The 1,526-nt window shown below is 39.3% G+C and overlaps 1 protein-coding gene across 1 annotated transcript; it reads right to left on the bottom strand.

The window, feature by feature from the left end:
* Window positions 1–365: 365 nt before the first annotated feature.
* On the bottom strand, window positions 366–1,526 carry LOC145113436 (F-box/kelch-repeat protein At3g06240-like). Its single transcript, XM_079049528.1, has one exon. It carries the CDS (start codon window positions 1,524–1,526, stop codon window positions 366–368), a length of 1,161 nt encoding a protein of 386 aa, XP_078905654.1.

Below are 1,526 nucleotides of genomic sequence, written 5' to 3'. Positions count from 1 at the left end.
AAAATTGCCAATCTCTGAAAATAGTGTGGCCAATGTCTTAAGTCCCAAAAATATAATAATCTTGAATGCAAGAAAACCAAAAAAAGAATCACGTGTCTTAAGTCAACCTCCTTTGACATCTGGTTAGAAATGACAAAAATCCATCTCTTAAAGATTTATATAAGTAGATTAGAGTGAGTTGTGATGAATAAGATAAATTTGAATAGATATTAAAGTGAAGTAAAAGCAAAAATTGTTTATTAATTAAGTACATGGTATGGTAACATGAAGACACTCGATCATCTAAGACAATAAATACCATGCATAACAAAACGAACAAAAGAAGAGCAAGCAAAGGTTATAAAAAAAAGTACGTGTTACACGCGTCATTTCATATATTGATTGGGTGACACAAGAGTCTCCACGTATTTCGCTCCTGGAAATTGAGATGGACAGAAAGGTAAGCCGATGGAGCACATGATGTCCTTGGTATGGTTGTCCATACTAGCATCTAGTGTGTAAACATGCTCTTCAAATCTAGAATACATGAGCCATTTTCCATTCCTCATCCTATGCAGTAGGTCGTGTCCCTTCCTGATTACCAAGTGCAGTATTGGGTGGAGGTCAGTATATATCTTAATATCAGAACTAGACAAGGGCTCTGCTTCTGTCACCCTTTCCCACTTATATCCTGCATGTCCACTCCACAACTCAATCGTATCATACTCATCTATGGAAGCAGCATTTATAATGGCCACGCACAAATGAATACACCCTCTTAAAACCATGAAACCCATCAAATCTGTCCTCCTTTGATTTAATAATTTTTCACCAGCTGCTCCTTCAAACTCATTAAACAATTTACGGAGGAAATGGAACTTTTCGTTCCACATAACACTTGACATGATCAAATGAAATTGATATGAAGCAGCGTTGTGAGTTGACTCGACCTTTCTCCATGAGTCGGATCTCAAAGAGTATATATAGACATTCATAAGACGGCTGGTTAGCCATACAAGCTTGTAGTCATTTTCAGAAGAGCTGTAATACAACGCATATTCATCTGTATAGACCCTGTAAGGATGAGGACAACCGGGTTTAGAATTAGACAGCGTCTTATGGTCATCGGTCAAAGGGTTCCATAAAATTAAATCAGAGTATTCTGTATCATTGGGCCAAGGCTTGTTAATGCCTACGCATACCATTCCATTCAAAGATGTTACAATCGATATTTTTTTACCAACTTCGACTTGGAATGGAAAAGGGCGGCTGGCAGTGAAACCATCTTTAGGTGTTTCACAGTCGATGGTGCGGTATTCCCATGGTCTTGCGCTAGTTAAGAAGAAAAACTTCTGGTTTAGGTCATTTGGATTGCTATTCACATGGAGTTGGTGCATCTGGAGAAACCCAGGCGTCATTAGGAAGGAGTGCCATTGCTTGGAAACACACTTGAAACGCAATACATATTTCGCCGTCACCCTTGGTAGTATGTTGGTGAATATTATGTCGGGAGGCAGCTCCGTCGTCATGAGCTCCACCTCCGCCAT

The sequence above is a fragment of the Lactuca virosa genome, chromosome 5 (genome assembly GCF_052849685.1).
Source record: "Lactuca virosa cultivar CGN04683 chromosome 5, Lactuca_virosa_CGN04683_v6, whole genome shotgun sequence".
Classification (NCBI taxonomy): Eukaryota; Viridiplantae; Streptophyta; class Magnoliopsida; order Asterales; family Asteraceae; genus Lactuca; species Lactuca virosa.
The sequence above is the reverse complement of the archived record's forward strand: the minus strand, read 5'-3'. Positions and strand labels throughout refer to the sequence as shown.

What these genes read in the sequence shown, in the direction of transcription:
- LOC145113436 (XM_079049528.1), bottom strand. Translation starts at nt 1,526, where the DNA reads ATGGCGGAGGTGGAGCTCATGACGACGGAGCTGCCTCCCGACATAATA.